Source organism: Anopheles merus, unplaced genomic scaffold (genome assembly GCF_017562075.2).
Source record: "Anopheles merus strain MAF unplaced genomic scaffold, AmerM5.1 LNR4000042, whole genome shotgun sequence".
Classification (NCBI taxonomy): Eukaryota; Metazoa; Arthropoda; class Insecta; order Diptera; family Culicidae; genus Anopheles; species Anopheles merus.
Genome location: NW_024427622.1, coordinates 96,630 through 116,732, shown reverse-complemented (window position 1 = coordinate 116,732; position 20,103 = coordinate 96,630). Strand labels below are relative to the sequence as shown.

General features: G+C 40.2%; 1 protein-coding gene and 1 long non-coding RNA gene across 2 annotated transcripts in view; both read right to left on the bottom strand.

The window, feature by feature from the left end:
* Nucleotides 1-20,103, bottom strand: part of LOC121601225 — a gene marked incomplete at its 3' end in the record, with an annotated part of 110,166 nt that overhangs the window by 33,653 nt on the left and 56,410 nt on the right. Inside the window, exon 4 of the mRNA XM_041930037.1 lies at nucleotides 15,025-15,244. Coding sequence (XP_041785971.1) covers nucleotides 15,025-15,244 — 220 coding nt within the window. The remainder of the gene's footprint in view (nucleotides 1-15,024; nucleotides 15,245-20,103) is intronic.
* On the bottom strand, nucleotides 7,401-8,456 carry LOC121601227. Its single transcript, XR_006006034.1, has 2 exons — nucleotides 8,058-8,456; nucleotides 7,401-7,916 (listed from the first exon to the last, which is right to left on the bottom strand). It is a non-coding gene; the product is annotated as an uncharacterized LOC121601227 (long non-coding RNA).

Below are 20,103 nucleotides of genomic sequence, written 5' to 3'. Positions count from 1 at the left end.
CGAATAATAGCGTTGAAGCGTCCTCAAATGCATTAAAGGTATCGGGTGACCCGTCATATGTGGGTACAAGACCTACGGCTGTTTTAATATCAAAATTAGCCATTTTAATTTTTTTATGCAGCTTTAGTAAGCCAAATATGATCTGCGCTAAGAGTTTAAATGATAATCTACTGGTTGTTAACAGTGTTAAATTGATATTTTTATCCTCTGAGCTATTTGTAGAAAAATCAGATGACTTGTTACGTGAATCGTCGTTGGTTTTTGATGTGCTCATAGCAATGATATTTTGTATTAATGCATTAGAAATTTTGCTAAATTCTAATAGTTTGTTAAAAGTATATTTGTATCTATTCTTTCTATGTCATTTTGAATTTCTTTAAATGTTTCTTCAGCTTTAATTCTTAGTTGTGTTCTTGTACAAGTTCTTTGATTAGGATCCTGTATTTTTTGCAATATATATTTCAAAATTTCGATTTTATCGCTTATAGTAATCATTCCTTTTTCATATGGTTTTCAATTACTTCCTATTTCCTATTTCCTAGCTTTAAAACCCATTTCATTATATTTTAAAGTTACAATACATGAATGGAATATGCGACGTGCATTTTGTTGTTGCTGATTCTACGCTGTATTTATACCGGTGCTTGGAGTTTAATCGGTGCTTGGTGTTTACTAGATGTTAGATGAGAAGTTCTGCGATGTCATCAGTCGTCACTCGATGTATTGTCGGGGTTGGGACACTTGTCCATTCTCGTCTGCCAATCCAGATTGGGCAGTGGGCTCGCTTGTCTTTTCGTCTACCATGGTGGGAACGGTTGTTCCTTTCAATCACGCTGACCACAACTTGTTTTGCACTGCACTTTATCATTCCATATCACTTGCTCCAAAAATCGTATATACTGCTTACTGTTACTCTCAAGGTTACTCTACGAGGTAAACCGATCGCATAAGCGTTTAATACGTTTTTACAAATTTGGGTAGGTTCTCACAACACCGTGTACGGTTAATGTTTGTTCATCAATTTTGCACTTACACTGCACTAAATGTTTTTACTTTTCATTCTGCACTGTACGAAACTTGCTTGTAGCTGTTCTTTCATCTTTATTGCTTTTGTTTACATATGGGTTACTTGCGCCAGCTGCGTTGATGAATGTTCCGTAAAAAAAATTTCACATTTGACACTTTTCTTTCACTTTCTGCCGAATGCCGGTTATGGTCACAATACTTTTGGTTCGTCACACGACACTTAAGCTTTACGATACCTTACCTTACTGACACTTAAGCTTACGTATCACATTTTATTTGAAATAATTTGCTTACACTTCTGCCTGTCGATTGCAGATTGTGGTCACGGTCGCCATGTAATGTGTTCGGATGATAGTTACGGTCGCCATGTAATGTGATGAGCGTACATGCGGTACATCTATCAACGTCGCGGTAGGTCAGTTTTTACTGACATGAGCCGAGGTGGAATTATACTTCGTTCGAAGCGGACTTTTTAACACTTGATCGTCCAGGCGATCATAGAAACCTTTAGGATGTTTCCTTTACTGGAAACGTTGGAGTTTAGAAGCCTTACCTTGGGTAGGGGGACATAACTAAACTCTTGAAATAAGTTGGAAGGCGAAGTATTAGGAAGCATAACGTCCTATCTTGGCAGTCCGAACGAATCTGACTTGCCACGGTTGGAATTGGTTTTATTTATACTCAAATGAGTTAAGGGTTTCGCACATTTGGTTCCGGGTTTTATGTTGGAAAGTTATTGTTTTCACTCAGCTATTTACGTTTGTCTTTTGTTGACAAGAACAATGGTTCTTGTCAATAAGTTCCTGTTTTGGGTTTAATGCATATACTGTTCCTGCTTTGGGTTACATACTGTTCCTGTTTATGTTGTGCGTTTCGGTTGGTTTTGATAAGTGTGTCACGTCTGTTATTTGTTTGAATGGACGGCCTGAACTCTTCCGGTTGCGGTGCTATGGTATGATCTGATTTACTGAATGTGTTATAATGAATGTGTTACAATGGTGTGGTTAAGCTTTTCAAAGTGTGTTACAATGTGTCTATAGCTGATAGTGTGTATTATAACAAGTTTTGTATAGCAGATATGCTACAGTTTGTATTATACCGACATTACAGTATTGTCTGACTTTATCTAATTGTGGGTATGCGTGTGTGCAACTGTCACAGATTGTTTGTAAGAAGTCAGTAAGTTATACTCTTTTGTTACAGACATGCATCAAAAATCAGCCACTCACGGCCTTTTTCCTGTAACCTTTGAGATGAAAGGACGTTGGTCACTTGTCTTTAAGTATTGTATATAATAGTTTAATAAAGTTCTTTTACATTTAAAGTTTGATTGATTCATTGATTGAAGAATGTATCCTCTTATCGGTCTCTTTGTGACACTCTTCTTGTCAAATGGCGTTCAAAGTACGTGAGCGTATGGTTGCATTGTTTCATCCTTCCGATATGACCAGGATGCTCGTTCCATAGATGGCTCCTTCTATCTTTGTCTGCATCCTTGTCTGCAATCCTTGTCCTTGTCCTTCTTTACCTCTAACTACTGAGAGCGTTGCCTTCCTAATGCCGGACTGCCTTTCGCTCACAAGCACCTGACTGACAGGGAATGATTCGCCCGTCCTCGACACATGCGTCATTCAAAGTGTCTATTGCCACCATTCGGATTTCAGTACAACAGCATAATATATCTAGCTGAACTACCTGGACTGCGGTGTTAGAATCCTTTAGCTATACTATCACAGCCGCTGGGCTCCTGGTGGCATAAAAAAATCCGGATGGACACGACACTAACTATATGTTTGTTTAAATTAGCTTCATAACTATCGGTTGGCATGGTTATAAAATAGCCACATCGGAATGGGCGCGGACACACATTGATCAGCACCGACTACAATTCCGGATTTGTCACGATTTCTTCATCTTCAAGGTCACTGGTATGTTAAAACATTCAATCCATAAATGCTAATCACCAATCCGAACCATAATCAGTCACAAACTCAAAGCCAGAACGTAACATCAATGTGGGTGTAGTGAGTTGCACTACCTTACAAGCAGGATGTGGTATACATGATACCACGGTGTTTTACGATGTTCAAATTTAGTACGATGTCAAAGATATATGACGTCTAAGATATCGAAACTGAGCGTGGATCGCGAAACTGATAGTAGAGTGTGACACTGATGGTAGAGTGCCCTACGTACCCCGACTGTAATAAAATAAAGCTTAACTGGTACATTTGACTTGCTCGCAACATTGTCAAATATTGATGATGAATCATCACGTCATCGTGGATCAGCTCGACGATGGCTTGTGTCTGCTCCAAAGTGTGCATTTGGGCAAACACAGCATCATGAACAGGACTAAGCTGGTGAATTTGTACAAGTTCTTCATTGGACTCCAGAATATTGGCCACTAGATCACCAGATCTCCTCTTTTGGCGATTTTTCGGGTAAGACTGCGAAACCGATGCGAAACGCATTCTCCCATCTCCGACACTCATCTCTCTTTCATCTCCTAACACTTTTTTCGGAGCTTTGCGAAAAGGCGTTTTACTAATGAGAGATTTGCAATCGTACACCAAAAATTAAAATAGTCTAAATCTTTTCGACAAAAAACACCGCAAGAAAATGAATGAAAAATAAAACTTATTAAAAATACCATAAGATTTCGAGCAGATTATATTACTCGCAACCCTCGAAATGTTTAACGGGACAGCGCTTGGCAAAAATTGTACGAAAAAGATTCTTCGAACTCTGCTCGATGCCATAGAAAACGGTGATTTTGACAGAGTTTTCAAGCCGAAATTGTTCTATTGAAACAAGGCTTCTTTGTTCCAATTATTGAACAGTGAAGTAAAGTGTGCCGGTCTCATAGTACAGTCGTCAACTCGTACGACTTAACAACATGTCCGCCATGGGTTCAAGCCCCAAATGGACCTTGCCGCCATACGTAGGACTGACTATCCTGCTATGGGGGAATCAATAAGTCACTGAAAGCCAAGCCCACAAGTAGTGGTACAGGCAGGCCTTGACCGACAACGGTTGTTGAGCCAAAAAGAAGACGAAGAAGAAGAAGAAGTAAAGTGTATTTTTTACTAAAAGTTGAATCTATAGCTACCGCTACGTAAGAAATATTTAAATTTATGTAATTCCAATCAAAATATACCATTTTGCTGGTTCATAGGATGAAATAAAATTTATTTTGTGGTTCATAAATTTTAACGGTTTCATCCGACAAATTCATTCGGTTTGATCGGTATCGGTTAATTTTATTATTTTTATTTAAAAAATTGATCAAATAAAACAAAAAATTGAATGGAATGTACAGCAGAACTGCTCAATATTTAAGGATAAGCTGCATTCTTTTATCAATGTTTTATAAATATTTGTAAACAGAACAATTTATACACATTGTGAAATAATTTGGTGGTGTGCAATAACTAGTAAATTATCCCTTACAGCAGTAACTATTTTTATTCATGTTTCGAGCCAAGAGCAAATCCAGCTACTCCGTAAAATGTATATCATTAAAAAAAGCTTATCACGTACCAGACTAACGCCTATCAGTTCAGCTAAACACCAAAATACAAGTGCTTAGAGGAATAATTTAAATCCCCCTAAAAGTACCATCGCATGTCGGTATCCGGATCTTTCAAACACTGTATTATTATTTAAATTTTATTCCTCAATCCTTGAAAAACTTCTACTCATAGCATCAAAGCGCTTATTTTGATAGCGTTATATCTTACACGGTTTCATCTGTTCCACTGGCTACTTTAAAAGCAGCGTACTCTTTCACTTGGTTTACAATATTCTCGCACGACACTTTCATGCACTTTTATCCTGAATCAAATTTTCACTTTTATCAAAGAACGTTTGCAATCAAATGGTACACATACGGTGGCATTCAAATTCGTTCCGGAAAATTATGAGAGGTGCGGGTTAAGATGTGTATTTCAAAATACATCGTCCGCCGTTTGGCATGATATATGACAAAAAAACATATAATGCCTTTCAAATTCAACGAAAAGCACCTTTGTTTTTCGCTTTTAAGAGATTTTGCATACAGTCGTTGCCACTAAATATTAGTGCTAATTCACCTATTGTTGCCTTTGATGTACAAATATTCGATAGCGTGTCAAAATTTTTGCCTCTAAGACATCAATTTTGATAGTGCGCATCAATGTTGGTCTATCAGGCATCAATTTTTGACTGCAAGTAAATTGCTTTATGCTAAAAATTTAACGTAATACCCGGAATTGTGCGCTCCATAATTATTCAATTGAAGTTGAGTAATTAATCATTTAATTGATAGAATTTTAAACATCAAAATTGTTATGCCAGTTTTGAAGTTGTGGTGCAGACATGAAAAAAGACATAAAAAAATCGACATGAAGTTTCAGGTGTAAACGATGTCTTGTGAGTTTATTAAATTTTACTAATATTGTTCAAAGCAGCTAGATAGACTATAGGCAGGTTCTTAGCTCTGATTTTGGTAGCCATGATGGATGGAGATTTCTGTGGAGATTGGCAGATAGGGAATTATGGATCAACGGTTAACGAATCGTTGGACATTTAATCAAATTAGCAGCTTCTTGTGTTTATCCGATGATTGGATGAATATATGATTTTAACACAATAATGGGCTGCCTTGCATGGCATGTATGGCAACGGGGAAGATATGTTCATCCAGTTGCTTTAAACTTTTTTAAAGAACAATATTGATTGGAGTAATCTTGGTTGTGTAACTGTTGATGGAGGAAGAAATATGGTACTGGTACTGAACGAAATATGGTAGTGGTGCAAATAACAAGTTTATAGAAGGTTGAATTGAATTTTACATGTTCTTATCAAAAAAGGTTTTCCCAAAGATGAAGGATTTTGCATATACATTTCATTGTTTGGAACAACATATAGGTAAATGTACCAATAGTGGTGCAATTTGTAGTGGTACCGATGTGTTTTAATGGATTTAAAGTATTATATTTTAACACATAGCAATTGGAATATGTTTTATCTTCGCAATCACAACCATTTTTACCAGGAAACACATCAAATTTACGAAAAAATACATATTTTTGTGACTGCTTCGTTGTACCTATAATGGTGGTATGGTTCCTATAGTCGTCGTATTGTGTTCCTATGTTGGTGGTAAACAAAGATACCTCCAAAGCAGTGTATAATATCAATGGAACTTAGTTTCGAAGCTGTTTTCGTATGAATAGCAAGGATTACTGCCATTATATTGATTTCTTGCGTAATTTAATCGTAAAAAATGTATAAATTTGATCGAACAAAACTATTCACTTAAGTACAGCATCACACCTGTCGTCAACCCACACCCGGAAGAGTGTGCTTGATTTGAAGTCAATTTTTCATTCAGCTAAATAAGCGAATTTTGGCCATTTTTTTGGTAAAATACTTACAGAAAACTCATTTTTGTAGCTTATTTTAATGAAAACAGTACGACATATCAAAAATGTCGTCGAAAAAAAGCTAAAATTACCAGTTATTGATTTTAGAACTAGGACCACTATAGGAACATGCCTGTTTGGTGTACCTATAATGGCACTATCGTAAAAAACACTTAAAAATACGTAAATATGGTCAAAAGCCAATGAATTTTAATAAAACAATATCATTTGATAACAATTATGTTCAAAAACTAATAATTGCGTTGTTATGTGGTCATTTAGAACGTTAACAAAAATATGAGTATCGTTATGAAATCCTAAGGATTTCGGAAAAATGTTGACACATTTCACAAAATAATGGATTTTTCGGTCACTCAGTAACGGAATGGCCCCATTTAACTTTAAAACCCTTTGTAAAAGGCTAAAGAACATTTCACACTAACGTAAATAACTTAATTACTTTTAATTTACCATATGAACCATATTTTAGTGCAATACCACCACTATTGGTACTAGCACCACTATAGGTACATTTACCCTATGAGTGAACAAACACTTTTTCGCATGAAATATGGTATAATTTGTATTTGAGTTTAAGATCCAATTTGACAGACAAATAATATGGGCAATAGAGAATCAACAATGTTATTCGGAGAGTCAAATCGGAAACCTAAATTGACAGCGATAGCAGTTTGAACAATTCCAACAATTCCAAGAAACAATTCCATCGTTTGCATAAGTATACTCATTAGTCGATGTATGAATTTACATCAACATAGTTGTAAAAATATGAAATATGAAGTGCATTCGGATTTAGATTGCTCATCAAATACAAAAAAGTGTATTATATGCTACTCAACAATCATTCATTCGTTTTGTTCGTTCGCAATGAGTAACATCATCCGAAGAATTAGATTAAAAACTTGTATTTTTTACAAGTGTTTTTAAAATAAAAAATGGTTTTCATAAAATCAGATATTTATTCGTATAATTTATTATTGCGTATGGGCAAGTAGGTTTTGATTCATTAATTTATAAAAAGAAATGATGATGACAATTTCTTACAGATGTACAGCAACTATGATCGTGAATGTTTTCACGTTGCAAAGTTCTTCCAAGACGTCCCACCTTATCACGATACTCCGTCCTATTTGATGTACTACGTTGCCAATCTTGATCAGGCCAATGACTTGATATAATATAACTTTTGGGTATATTCGATATGGTATACACATATCCAAATTTAGATTTCTTTTTAGTTTCTACTCCTGGCTCATGTGAGCAAATTTGATGAGGGCCTCGCGTACTAGATTGACAGGATGCACCGTTGCACGGAATCCCTTTGAACTCTCGTTGGAAGTATCTAGAATCAGGCCAACGACTCGATTCAAAAGCATTCTTGATTACACAAGATGTTCGCTCTGGCAGCCGGTCGTAATCCAATTGGTAGCTCGATTTCAATGGAGATTCTCCGGCACGATTCTTCCAAGGATGGTTAACGTCAAGGTTAGCGTAAAGTTCAGGTTGCAATTTGGCGAGATTTTCAACAAACCGATTAATATAGCATTCATCGGCATGTGTATGTCGGTCTTTCGTTTCTAAATCGATATTTTTTCTACTTACATCCATAGAAAACACCGGCACCGTGCATTCGAAAGGTGGTGAAAAGCAACTGCCCGGAAGGTTTGCATCTATCTTATGGTACAATGCTAATTGTCGATTTTCTAATCGGTGAGTGTAGTCTTGGCTATATGTTGTTTCAAATTTTCGATCCATCGTAAACACTTACGGTGTTAAAGATTTATGTTACGGTAATTTCGAGTTGAAGAATTTATGTTTATTGAAAACTGGATTGAAGCGTGGTTTGCTACAATAATCTCTATCTCTTTTATAAAATTCTAGCAAAGGCTGATCAGCGTTACTTTCCAGCGGTAGCTTGAATGTTTTTTGCTTAGTTTACAATTGTACTTATTGATACAATGGTAACCACATCGACTATAGAAAACGCAACGCTGACTTAGTTTTTGGTGTTTTGAAAGGTATGGAGCAAGATCTATTAAGGAGAACAGGTCGATGCAAAGCCCGTTGCTAGGTTGCCATTTTCAGCTCGCTTTTGACAGTTTCATGAAAAAGTGTTTACAAACAAACGGCTAATAGTTAACGCTCAAAAGTGGACGAATTTACTATTAGGAAGGTTATATTGGTTAAATTTCTTGCGGTCAATCACTTCTGGACAATAAAGGAGAAGTAATTGCAGTCTACTCTGTATTCAGAAACATTGATAACCTTTTTCATTGTTTGCCATTCCGTGACCACAAACCACTACCGTTTGCAACGGTCCTGCTGGAAAAACGAAATGTTTAACATGTTCAACTGGGTTAAAGACGTCCTTTTTACTTTCAATTGAACACTGAGATTAAAATGAAACATCCAATCGACACACACTGGTACAATATGCATACCGTCATTTACTTATAATACGGACGTCACACGAGGCGTAAACTCAAAAAGTTTACGCTTGATTTGTATGGAAGAGCGTAAACTTCCTGTCAAAAGATTTCAGGGTTGTATGGCTGAAATCCAGTTTACGCCAAAGTTTACGCTTCGTGTGACGTCCGTATAACCCGGCTACGAATGATAAAAGAGATCCTTGGATTGTATCAGTCATGTAATATTCAGTTTGGATTCTAATTCTTCAAATATTCTAACAGGAATTGAATGTAAAATGCTGAACAAAACTCTCATTCACTCCATAGCAACGTCCATCGCTAAACATAAACAATGTTCACTTTAACTGTCACAATTTTCCCATGGCTTTCTGTCAATTTACTCTAAGCACTTCGACCTGTTCTCTTTCAAGGACCTTGGGTATGGAGAATAATGATACAAATTACCAAGATCTATTAAGGAGAACAGATCGATGCAAAGCCCGTTGCTAGGTTGCCATTTTCATCTCGCTTTTGACAGTTTCATGAAAAAGTGTTGACATAAAAACGGCTAATAATTAACGTGGAAAAGTGAACGAATTTACTATCAGAAAGATTATATTGGTTAAATTTCTTGGGGTCAAACACTTCTGGAGAATAAAGGAATTGTAATTGCAGTCTTCTCTGTATACAGATAACAATGAGGTTACCATTGTAGCCATGCCGTGGCCACGAATCACTACCGTTTGCAACAGTCCTGCTGGAAGAACGAAAAGTTAAACAGGCATAAAATAGCTCTTTATATGTTCCAACTGGGTAACAGAAGTCCTATTTACTATCATTTAAGCACTGAGAGTAAAATGAAACATCGGATCGGCACACACTGGTACAATATGCATACCGTCTTCTGCTTCTAACCCGCCGACGAATAATAAAAGAGATCCTTGGATTGTATCAGCCATGTAATATTCTAGTTGGATTTTAATTCTTGTAATATTCTAACAGGAAATGAGTGCAAAATGTTGAACAAAACTCTTATTCACTCCATAGCAACGTCCATCGCTAAACAAAAACAATGTTCAATTTAACTGTCACAATTTTCCCATGGCTTTCTGTCAATTTACTCTAAACGCATCGACCTGTTCTCTTTCAAGGACCTTGCAAATTACAATCAGAATTGAATACAGTCAACTCTCTCTTATTTGAGAGGCGATGGGACTGTCGATTAAGAGGAGTTTTCAAATTACAGAGGCTGAATGTGAATGAAAGGTCCATACAAACAAGAAATAGACAGAACATTTAGTGTGCAGCCTTAACTGTTGCTATAGGAAACTACGCACACGATTGCTAATTTGAGCATACATCGTTCAATAACCATGGCAACACCATACACAAATAAGAGGGGTACAGATTTCAGAGGTTTTCCACATTAGACGGACAAAAATGTACTGGAAATGAAGGGACTGAGGAAAATGTTCAAATAAGAGAGACTTTTCAAATTGGGGAGGTGTCGAATAAGAGAGAGTTCACTGTAATTTTAAATTTTTCTGTGGTTTTTCGAAATTTTTCTACACATGGGCCTAATTTTTGGTTTAAGCATAGCTAAAGAATGTCTTCTACTACGTGTAAGTAAATATTTTCCTATCGGTAGTCCAAAGAACTGGATCCAGATGTATGAAATATTTGCGAAAGCATTCATACGAAAAAGTAACTGAAACAAATAACCTTCTTTTAGGAGTACACTCTACTACGTGTAAGTAAATATTTTCCTATCGGTAGTCCAAAGAACTGGATCCAGATGTATGAAATATTTGCGAAAGCATTCATACGAAAAAGTAACTGAAACAAATAACCTTCTTTTAGGAGTAACGGGTCATCCCAGTCTGTACAGGCTTTCGATGCTTAGTAACACTTAGCCGGATAGTCAATCCTTGATTAGGGCGACGATCCATGGGATAGGCATGTTATTAAAATGTCCGAGTTGACGCTAGTACCGCGGGACCCCTCGATACAACAAGAGATAAAAATAGGAAAACTAGGCTGGATGGTTCCATTAGTGAGTCAGATTCAGGTACTATTCAGATCCCGAAATATAAAAGGGAGCAGTATCAGGGCTCGGAATCAGGATCTGTTCCATGACTGAAATGGAATCTTAATCATTTCAAGGATCTGTAGGGGGTTCAGTTCCAGTACTGAAAGGTTCTGCACTGGTTCAGGTTGGTACTGTTGCAGGATCTGCATGGAGTCAGGATCAGTTCCAGGACCGTTATCGGTTCAGTGTAGGTTCTGGTGTGGGTTTGGGATCAATTCCAAGGCCGGTACGGTTTTTGCCGGCCGTTATACCGGTATATATACAATTTCAGTACCAGTAGGGTAAATGTATCAATGTAGGGTGCTGTGCTTATGCTTTAATAGATTTTAAGTGTCAGGAAGGTAAATTTATGAATATTTTATCACATAGCAATTGAAATATGTTTTATCTTCGCTATCACAAGCATTTTTACCATCAAACAAAACAAATTTACGAAAAAATACATATTTTTATGACAACTTTGTTGTGCCTGTAATGGTGGTTTGGTTCTAAAGTCGTCTTATTGTGTTACTTTAGTGTTGGTAAACAAAGATACCTAAAAAACTGTGTATAATATATATGGAACTTTGTTTTGATGCTGTTTTCATATGAATAGTAAGAATCACATCCATAATATTGATTTCTTACTTAATTGTACCGTAAAAATATGTAAAGTGTGATTAGTGTTGAAAATATTGGCTAAAAACTTTACAACTGTAGTGTTTAAAAGCCGGGAAGAGTATGCTTTTTTGGTAAATTACTTACAGGAAACTCATTTCTGTTGATTATTTTTGTGAAAACAATACGACATGTTAACAATATCGCGGACAAAATCTAAAATGTCCGGTTTTTACTAATTTTATAACTATGACTTTGGCATATAGCAACATGCTTGTTTTGTGTACCTATAATGGCACTATGGTAAAAAAACATATAAAAATGCGAAAATATGGTCAAAAGGCAATGAATTTTAGTAAATCAATAACATTTATTGAAAGTTATGTTAAAACAATAATAATTGCGTTGTTATGTGGTCATTTAAACCGTTAGCAAAAATTTAAGTTTTGTTATGAAATCCTAAGGATTTTGGAAGAATGTTGATACATTTCACAAAATCTAGAGTGTTTCTATCACTGTAATGGAATGTCCCAATTTAACTTTTACAGCCTTTAAACAAAATAGAGAACATTTGTAGCATATCTGCTAAACAGAACTTATTATAAACCACACTGTCAGCTATAGAGACATTGTAACACACTTCGGAAAGCCAAATCACACTATTGCAACACATTCATTATATTACATCAGCAAATCAATCCACACCATAGCAACATACCCAGACCATACCGTCCATAGAAAAAAACCATTCCCGCTGCGCAAAGCGATCGAAAACTTCTCAGCCTCTCGCTCAATGTAGCTATCGAGCAAGAACCAACAATGATAAAATGAGGTGAGAGGATGGGAAAGAGGAGAAGAAGAGGAGAAAGAAACCGTGGGTGTTAACTATTTTTCGGCCAAAATCATTTTTGCATCAACACGGTTGCGTACCGTAGCTTTTTTGCCTTTTTGGCCAATATCCAAAAATATTGGCGCCCAATTTTTCCTTTTCTTCATCTCCCTCCTTCACCTTCCTTTGCCTTACTTGCGATTCAGCCCGTGCTTTCCGCCATCAGCTGATTGTGTGTTGTGTATGCGTTAGTACATAAATATGTGGTGTATTGCGAGGTTGTGTGTTTTGATTGGTAGTGGGGATTAGTATTTTTTATTTGTGTATGTGGTTTATATCGGGAATAGAAGTATGATCGGTGTGATGATGGTTTATTTTATTTCGTGCCGCTGCTGATGAGTCCATTCGATGCCCGTACCATTCTAGGGTGAAGAAGTCTATTTCAATCAAGCGTAGCCGAACGTCTAACACTAATCTAATTTTTTTAATTTGAACATGTTTGATGCTTCAATGACCTTCTAAGCATCATGTAGCACGGTGTATAGTAGCAATAAAAGAAATTTGAAAAATGTGCCGAAATCTGTCTCGAGTTTTCGGGTCTCGACACACACACACACACAGCGCAGGGAAAGTGACCGTTCTATCATGCTCCGATCCCCCGCCCGGCGCTTTGCTTGAGGATGCGCTACAAGATAGCTTCACCAGCATTTCGATAAGGTACCGCTACCTAAGAGACAACACAACCATTGAATTGGCACCACCATCTTTGCGACCGGCTCTGCTGTTGGGGGTGTTAAAAAGACACACGATCGAAGCTAACGTGTATGTGATATGTAGCACATTTCTTTCCAATTCACCTAGCGGACGCAAATGGGAACAATATTTTGAATTAAATCCATACAAAACAGAATTCTGGTTTTGTTTATTATGGTGCGCGTATGGTGCAGCACCTGTCCGTCCAGAATCTGGCGGCTTGTTGGCTTGGAGTGGTTATCATGACGCCGAGCGACCGGCACTGCCTTGGAATGGGTTCGGCTCGGTAGGTTAATGTTTTGGTCGATTGCATTCGGTTGATTTGTCGCGCCACAGCGGTAGATCTGTGCTACAACAAAACCAAAACAAACTCTTTCCTTGGTACGGATGACGATGCAAAGTTCTTTTTCTTATTATTATTATTATTGTCATTACGGCCTACGCGATCGTTCAGGCCTTTTCAGGGCTTGAATACCACGTAGCTGTTGCTACGGCAGACGGTACATATGCGGATAGAGCCCACGACGGGCATGGTGTTAAGATGTGAGGAATGATGGCGGTCCCGTGGGATCGCTCATTTCCAGCGAGGAAGTGGAGGCTACTGAGCCTGATCGCCAACGAAAGTCAATAAAATTTATCCGATCGGTTAATATGCTCGAATCCACCGGTGGAATTTGTTTTCCACCGGTGGATAATTTTCTTCACTGGTGGATAACTCTTTCCGATTCGAGTAGCCATTGGTTTTGTCTATCTGTCAATCACACTTTTGTTTACATTTAGAGGTGTTGTTTTGCGGAATGAATAAAATAGTAAATTTGGCTTATTTACGGACCATCTAGTGAAGAATCCACACCAGAAGTGGCCTTAGACAGTACTGGCTTATTCAAACAATCCGGGAAAAGTGTAAAACAGGTGGTTGCCTGGACAAGACTCGATGAAACGAAATCGTATGAACTGGAGGACGAGGTTTGAATCTTTTCTGAACTTGCCGCCTTCGCTGACCCTTGTCGTGTGCCATGTATTGTGTGCGCCCATCAACTCCAGCCACCGCGAACGTTGGATCCGTGAACGTCCGTATTTTACGCTTTCATGCAAAAATGTATTGAAACAACGTGGTACAATTATTCTGTACAATAAGGTGTGTCCGAAACCGCTCATGGCCTCTCGCCCTCACCAAGTCATTATCCTGACTTTAATGGCTGACGCCTCTTAGTCATCTGCTGATTAGGCACTTCACGGTACGCATTATTGTGTTAACAAAAACAATAAAAATCGACAAAAAGAAGATGCATTGATATGACAAGGCTCAGGCATAGATGAGAGTTTCTAATGAATTACAAATATCAAAAAGTTGAATTGTGGCCATGGAAGAAAAACTGGCTTGACAAGTCCTTGCAAAATGATGAAGTTACGAACTTTTCGCAAAGTAATTTTCTAAAGTGAAGTTCTAGAATGTTGGTCTGTAAGATGAAGGAACGTCAACTGTATGTGCCCAATATTTAAAACATGTCTTAGATTCTGCATTTGCGATATGTTACAGGCGGCGCTTACAATTCCTATGTTCGTAGCTGAATGAACCGTCATTGCAATTGGCCTAGAGTTGATTTATGTATATACCAGAATGTGGAAAGCTATGGGATATGGGAAAATATTATAAGCCTTTTCAATTTCAAACGTTTTCTATAGGTGTCCATCTTGCCCTTCATATTGTTAATCTTTCCCATAGCAGATATCCGTCTTACCCGAACATTTCAAACTGCACGAAAACAACTTTGCTTTTATTTCATGAAAAAACATAAAAACAATAGAGATTGATTATTTCTCTGTCCGTATTTGCCTATCTTCCCCTACTTATGAGTTATTATTTACATTACATTTAGAATGTGTACTCACCGTTAACAAATAAAAAGTATACAATAACTTTAGGTGGATGGGTTGATATCTGACACTCGTACACTCCTTCATCATCTTTGTGAGCTCTTGATATCTTCAGCCGCCAATTATTTGGATATTGGAACTCTATGTGGTATCGCGGATCACCGGAATACGTTTGCCTTCCAACGGTCAACAGCTGTAAAGCTGTATCGCCTTTTTTCCGTCGTACCCAGGACACCTATAAAATAAAATAAAAATAACACAACGTAACAATTTGAGAACCGCAAGATTAAGAGCATGATGTCACAGAATTTGTCACAGAATAAATTAGCCCCTATTTAATATTTATTGAGTTTGTTCATCGGATATAGAAAATGTCTTAATGAACTAGGTCCTTACAAGCTACAGGACGTTACATTTACAGTAAATTCTCTCTTATATGATCTTATATGATTATATGAACTCTCTAATTTGAAAACACCCTCATATTTGATCTTTTTTGATAGTCCCTTCATTTTCAGTACAACTAGTTAATTTGGCCCAGTTACAGGGTTAAAGTCTAAGGACCAGTTTCCTCATTTTTTATGCCTATGTACACACACAAAAACATCGCCTTCGCTGACAGTTTGTTGGAACCTTATTACAGTTTCCAACAGTAGGGCCCTTCACGATTTTAGTCAGTTTTTTTGTATGGAGTTTGACAGTTGGAGGCTGAAATCATGTAAACACCCCGCTGCGCAAAGCGACGGAAGAAATCAAGGCGTTCGGAGAATTTTATCATGCCTTCCTTTTCTCTCCAACGGCAAATTTGTCGAGCAGCTCGTCGAGCTGCCCGTCCCTGGCTCCGCCTCATTCCCCTCGCCTGAGCGCGCTGCCGAAGGTTTGGATGTGTTGGTGCGTCAGACGGCCAATCGCTGTCAGCCGTCGTCCGTGCTTTTTCCCTCCATAGCGCTATCTCTTTCTCGCGTGTGGTCAATGCTCGCGAGCTGTTGTGGCGCCTAAAAATGCCGTTAACAAACATTGCGGCGATGAAGTTGCATTTTCACAAATCAAACCAAAAACGCGCAATAAGTTCAATTGCTGCAATGTAAAAATGACCAAGGAAACGCCAGCTCACGCGCAGAACCCTAATTCGCATTGACACGTTCAGCCCGGCGCTGATTTTCATTAACTTCCGTTCCACCAGCATCAAGAACGCAAGCTGATTGTGAAACCGGCATACTGGAAAGTCCACTGGTAGTCCCTGGGGCCTGCCATCGAACTGAACGTGCTAAGCATTAAGCATAACACTAAGCTGTTGATTTCGTTTGTTGTGGATTACATAGATATGTTAAGCATCCTGCGCATGGTTGTGAGTGTGCGTGTGTATGCAAAACTGTCGTCAAATGTAATTTCTTCCGGAATGTTATGATCCATCGGTCAAAGAAAGGAAGGTGTTCATGAAAGGCGGAAAGACGAATTGAGGCCCCTGAGGAGGGGGTACTGACACAGGAAGAAGGAAGATTGGACAGTATACTTAAATTGCCATCGAATGGGGGGGGGTGGCCATGGGACCCCTACGATCATCGGTCACAGGCCCTAAAGTTGTTGTCGCCATGGGGGGGGGGGGGGGGGAGGTGCAAATGGTTCTCCAGCCACAGAGCCCTAACGAACATATTTCCGGGGGCCCTTGTCGCTAATAATCTGTCCACTTGTAGACATACGGCATACTACAGACTAGAAATCTTCGGCGACCGCCTAGTCCGCCTACCGTTAGGTCCACCGCTGGTTCATGACGGTGTTTTTTCTATCGTGGAGGTGCATCCTTCCCCCTGTCTGCAGCGTATGCATCGAGCAGGAGACAGTGTGGCAGTATGCAAGTTACCCGCTGGATAGGAGCGGTCCCGCGGCACCGCTGTCATTCCGCACATCTGCATGCCCGTCGTGGGTTCTAACCACGTATGAACCGTCCGCCGTAGCAAGGGCTAACTATCCGGCTACGTGCTACTCAAGTCCTGAAAAGGCCGGCATGATCGCGTAGACTATTACGCCAATAATAATAATAATAATAAGAAGAAGAAGAACTTAGCATAGCAGTCCACACTCGGGGAAGGTTTTTGTTTTGACTTTGGTGCTGCCGGGTCTACCGCTGTGGCGCGACAAATGCACGGAATTCACTCGACTAAAACATGAACCTACCGATCCGAACCCATTCCAAGGCATTGCCGGTCAATCAGCGTCATGATAACTTCTCCAAACCAACAAGCCGCCAGATTCCGGACGGGCAGGTGCAGCACCATATGCGCGAAAGAAATTTGCTACATATCACATGCACGTTTGCTTCGATCGTGTGCCTTTTTAACACCCCCAACAGCAGAACCGATCGCAAAGATCGTGGTGCCAATCCGATAGTTGTGTTGTCTCTCAGGTAGCGAAATCGAAAATGCATGGACTTTGTAGCCGCAGCGGATGAAAATGTACGCATCAGAATCAAATAGTTTTGGGGTTTCCACACGCACGCACACACACTCACACAAAAACACACACACACGCACGCGAGCACGCACGCACGCACACACACACGCACACATGCACGTACGCGTGTACGCGGGCAGGCACCCGCGAAAGCGCAAACGCAAGCACGCACCCACGAAAGCGCGAACGCAAGCACGCACTCCCCCCCCCCCCCACCAGACCCCCCCCCTGCATGATCGATTACGGCTACCGTATCGGTAGAACGGCTGGTTCAGCTTTCTTGTATCGCATCCTCATCCACAGCGTCGGGCAGGGTGGGGGATCGCGGCATGATAGAGTGAACGGTCACTTTCCCCGCGCTTTGTGTGTGTGCGTGTGTGTGTCGAGACCCGAAAACTCGAGACAGATTTCGGCACATAAAAAAAAAATATTGCCACTATACATTCCCGCTGCGCAAATTCGAGCAGTTTCCAGCGCAGGAAATATACCAAAATCTGCGCTGGCCAGCGCAGATTTTGGCTGGTCTCCCGCGCTGGACTTCAGCGATTCCTGCGCTGGGTCGAGCAAGTTTAGCGCCATCTGTTGGCGAAATGGACGAACTATTTGTGGCGGTGGAGCAAAAAAAAAACGGTCAAAAAATTTAAAAATATTGGCGCCCATTTTTTCGTCCGCTGCTTCTACCTCCCTCACCCTGCCTTGCCTTACTTGCGCTTCTGCCCGTGCCTTCCTGCCGCCAGCTGATTGGGTGTTTGTGGTGTATGCGTTGATTCTCATATGTGCATTGCGGTTGTGTATTGTTATTGGTGGGTGTTAGCATTTATTAATTTGTGTGTGGCCTTGAGACGCTGTGGGAGAAGCTGGATTGGGATTCAAAGTGTTATCGGTGTATTGATGGTTTATTTTATTTCGTGCCGTTGCTGATGAGACCATTCGATGCCCGTGGCAATCGAGGGTGACGAAGCCTATTTAAAACAAGTATAGGAGAACGTCTAACACTAATCTAATATATTTTTAATTTGAACATGTTTGATGCTTCAACGACCTTCTAAGCATCATGTAGCACAATATATAGTGGCAAAAAAATATTTTTTTTTAAATGTGCCGAAATTTGTCACAAGTTTTCGGGTCTTGACACACACATGCACACAGCGCGGGGAAAGTGACCGTTCACTCTATCATGTCGCGATCCCCCAACCCGCCCGGCGCTTTGAATGAGGATGCGCTACAAGATAGCTGAACCAGCCGTTCTACCGATAAGGTAGCCGTACTCGCTCGTGCGGGAGGGGGGGGAGGGTTTGGTGGAGGGTGCGTGATCGCGTGCGCGACTTCGGGGGCGCGTGCTCGTGCGCGAGCTTTCGTGGGTGCGTGCTGGCGTGCGCGCGTACGTGCATGTGTGCGTGCGTGCGTGCGTGTGTGTGTGCGTGCGTGAGTGCGTGCGTGCTGGCGTCCGCGCGTTCATGCATGTGTGCGTGTGTGTGTGTGTGTGTGAGTTTGCGCGCGCATGTTTGTGTGTTTGTGTGTGTGCGTGCGTTTGGATACCCCAAAACTATTTGATTCTTATGGGTACATATTCATCCGCTGCGGCTACAAAGTCCATGCATTTTCGATCTCGCTACCTGAGAGACAACACAACCATTGGCATTGGCATCTTTGTGATCGGCTCTGCTATTGGGGGTATTAAAAAGACACATGATTTAAGCAAACGTGCGTGTCATTTGTTGCACATTTATTTCTAATTCAGCTAGCGGACGCAAGTGGAAACAACATTTTGAATTGAATCCATAGAGGATTCTGGATTTGTTTATTACGGTGCGCGTATGGTGCTGCACCTGTCCGTCCAGAATCTGGTGGCTTGTTGGTTTGGAGTAGTTATCATGACGCCGGTCGACCGGCAATGCCTTGGAATGGGTTCGGATCGGTAGGTTCATGTTTTGGTCGAGTGCATTCCGTGTATTTGTCTCGTCACAGCGGTAGCCCGGCAGCAACAAAGTCAAGACAAACTCTTACCCGAGTGTGGACTGCTATGCTTAGTTCTTTTTATTCTTATTATTATTATTATTATTATTATTATTATTATTATTATTGGCGTAATAGCCAACGCCCGGTCGTCGTAGAGCCGGTCTGGTGGTGCAGTCGTCAACTCGTACGACGTAACAACATGCCCGTCATGGGTTCAAGTCCCGAATAGACCGTGCTCCCATACGCAGAACTGACTATCCTGCTATGGTAACAATAAGTCACTGAAAGCCAAGCTCACTTTACTATTGAGTACTGGCAGGCCTTGACCGACAGCGGTTGTTGCGCCAAAGAAGAAGAAGAAGAATAGCCAACGCGATCATGCCGGCCTTTTCAGGACTTGAGTACCACGTAGCCGGAGCCGGTGACTAATCCCTTGCTATGACGGACGGTTCATACGCGATTAGAACCCACGACGGGCATGCAGATGTGCGGAATGATGGCGGTGCTGCGGGCCCGCTCCTATCCGGTGTGCAACTTTCATACTGCCACACTGTCTCCTGCCCGGTGCATACGCAGCAGGCAGGGGGAAGGATGCACCTCCACAGTAAAAAAAAAAACACCGTCATGAACCAGCGGCGGATCTAACGGTAGGCGGACTAGGCGGTCACCGAAGATCTCTAGTCT